The sequence below is a fragment of the Penaeus japonicus genome, unplaced genomic scaffold (assembly GCF_977035675.1).
Source record: "Penaeus japonicus unplaced genomic scaffold, GWHDUDI00000001_assembly GWHDUDI00000003, whole genome shotgun sequence".
NCBI lineage: Eukaryota > Metazoa > Arthropoda > Malacostraca > Decapoda > Penaeidae > Penaeus > Penaeus japonicus.
In genome coordinates this window covers 28,439,552-28,442,051 of record NW_028234405.1, presented here as the reverse complement: position 1 = coordinate 28,442,051, position 2,500 = coordinate 28,439,552, and the positions used below count along the sequence as shown (strand labels likewise).

General features: G+C 45.2%; 1 protein-coding gene across 1 annotated transcript in view; it reads right to left on the bottom strand.

Annotated features, from left to right (window-relative positions):
- LOC122264438 (glycine receptor subunit alpha-2-like) overlaps positions 1-2,500 on the bottom strand; it is a 274,107-nt gene that overhangs the window by 3,952 nt on the left and 267,655 nt on the right. The window contains exon 10 of the mRNA XM_086531683.1: positions 60-218. Coding sequence (XP_086387809.1) covers positions 60-218 — 159 coding nt within the window. The remainder of the gene's footprint in view (positions 1-59; positions 219-2,500) is intronic.

Here is a 2,500-nt window from a genome sequence, read left to right as displayed (position 1 = left end):
ATCCCCTTCACCTTCTGCCTTCCGCCCTTTCCACCACGCTCGCCCTCTCTCCCCCTTACCGGCATGAGCTCCATCCAGCTGTCCGAAGTGGTCCTGGAGCGGCACGGGTTGTGACACTTGTTGGTGAGCTTTTTCCTCCAGTAGTAGTTGACGACGGTGAACTCCAGCAGGGCGGCGAAGATGAAGGCGGTGCACACGCCCATCCAGATGTCTAGAGCCTACCGAGAAGGGGCGTTTAGGTAGTAAGGTTGAAAGAGAATGATGCTCAGGAAGTAGATGATGGTGAGGTGGATGCAGGGAGAGGGAAAGGGGAAGGAGGAAGGGAGGGTGTTGAAGATGAAACCTGAGATGAGAAGGAAGGAGAAGAGAAGGAAGGGGAGTAAGCGGTGAGAAAGAGAAAGAGGAGTAGATGGAAGTAGGGGAAAAGGCAGAAGTGTTAAGGACTCCGCTGCTGATATCAGAGATAATGCTTTTTTATGGCAATGAGCCTGAAAAATGATAGACATGATAATGAGACAATAACGGTAATGCTAGTGGTGATATAAATAGCGATGGTTATATGATTATACGATACCGATGATATGGTACAAAAGAAAAGAACGATAGAAAAGAATTATTACTGCCGTTATCCCCTTTAAGACTACTATCGGTTTTACGGTAACCGAATGAAGGTCCATGAGGGCTTTGTGTTTTATCATTGTAAATGGTACAAACTCTTAAATATTACAGAGGTACTAAGGATCGGGTCAGGAGAGGGGCTCCTGCTGTGGCGCTGGTCATGATGGAGTGGCCTGGTATTCCTTGCGTATAGACTTGCGATGGCAATAAAAGCTTCCTCCACGATGAATACAAACCATGTGGCACAGCCTGCAACACCATTTTAAAGGTGCAAAAATGTGGCTCCGTAATGCTCACAGCAGCAGTTGATAAGGCCAGTAATGTCTACGACATCACAGTGGTAAAGAATGACTTCGGCTCCTAATGACGTTGCTGCAGAGAATGCAGTGGTTTGTCCCGCTATTGTTTCTCTACAGCTTATGAGTTCTCGAGTTGGTTGAATAAACAACTCAATTGGGGGCTCTGTCCTACCAAGCTCTGCTAGCCTATCTGCAAGGTCATATCCACCAATGGCAATGTGTCTGCGTGGTTAATACAGATGCCTTTACTCTCACCAAGTATCTTCTGTGCTTTGGTGAATACGGCATTCAGGAGGATGATATTGTCATTGGCCATGTTGTGTTCCTGGCTGGACTACAATCAGTATGTGTGACATGCTCCTTGTTCTAGGATGTGTGAGTTAGGGTAGCTCTTCAAATTACGTGTCGCGAGTTAGTTGTGAGTGAGCATATCATTAAAAAAGGCTAGCTGTATAAAATAGATATCTATAAAACATATATGAAAAACGTAGAAAAGGTGTAAAAATTACCGATAGAGAAGTAAGGCAATACATGAAACCTAACTGCATCAAAATGAAAAAAATACAGTAGGCTAGAGCTCCTATAATAGTGCCTGTAGCAATGAGACACTGTCTGCTTTGCATTCAACAGGCAAAGTTCTACGTCACACCAAACAATGTGCGTTGGAAGAATGAATCCAAAGCCCAAAGCAGCAGCATCCAACAGTGAATCAAGCGGCGGATTCTGCCAAACTCTCCAATGTGTATGATGTATACAAGCACAAACACAAGTTGATTTTTCCTTTGATAAGATCTCTCCTTACTGTAGAAAGTTGTTTCTCATGGTAATTAGAATTCTAATTACGAACTTCTTTCTGTATATATGCTTATTGAAAAGCATTCCTTGACCCTGCAATTTCCTTTAGTTTCCCATCTTGATACTTAACTGGCAAAACACAGCCATTTCACTTTAAGCAATTGTTAAAACAAAGCCGGCATCCACATGGACACAACTCTTACTCTTCCCTTAGTATTGCAACCACCCTCGATCAATTCTCTGGATACACAGCCATGCATTGTGGCTTTTGAGACCCGGAGCCATGGCTTTTGATTTGGCTGCAGAGATCTTGAGTCCAGACCAGGTCCAGGCAATGCTGGGCCTTCCTTTGGGTGTTTCTTCCAGTAGAAATCCACATCCACATAGATGATCTTGTAGTCCTCGGGGAGTTGGATGCCAATGATACGAATCCTCATGGTGTTGAAAAGAGCTAGATTACTGATCCCACCTTGAGATGTTCCATTTCCTAGTGGGTGGTGATCTGAAAGATGACACTTGAAGCTTACCTCTGACTCCTTCCCTGGTCTCCAAAACCAGAGGCCTAGAGGACAATTAAGGAGGCTGGAGTACTAACTACCCACTCGGAAAGCAGAAGTATATGAGTATCATACTCATACCTTTGTGAACCAATGGCTTAGGAAGAGGGAATATGTCAGCCATTTCCCTTGGAAGTGTCCCAGGGCCAATTGGTGAGTCACAGAAAGGCAGGCCCCCCTGGCACCCTAAGGAAACTGGCGGTCGAGCAGTGGCGATCGGCCGCCTGGCGC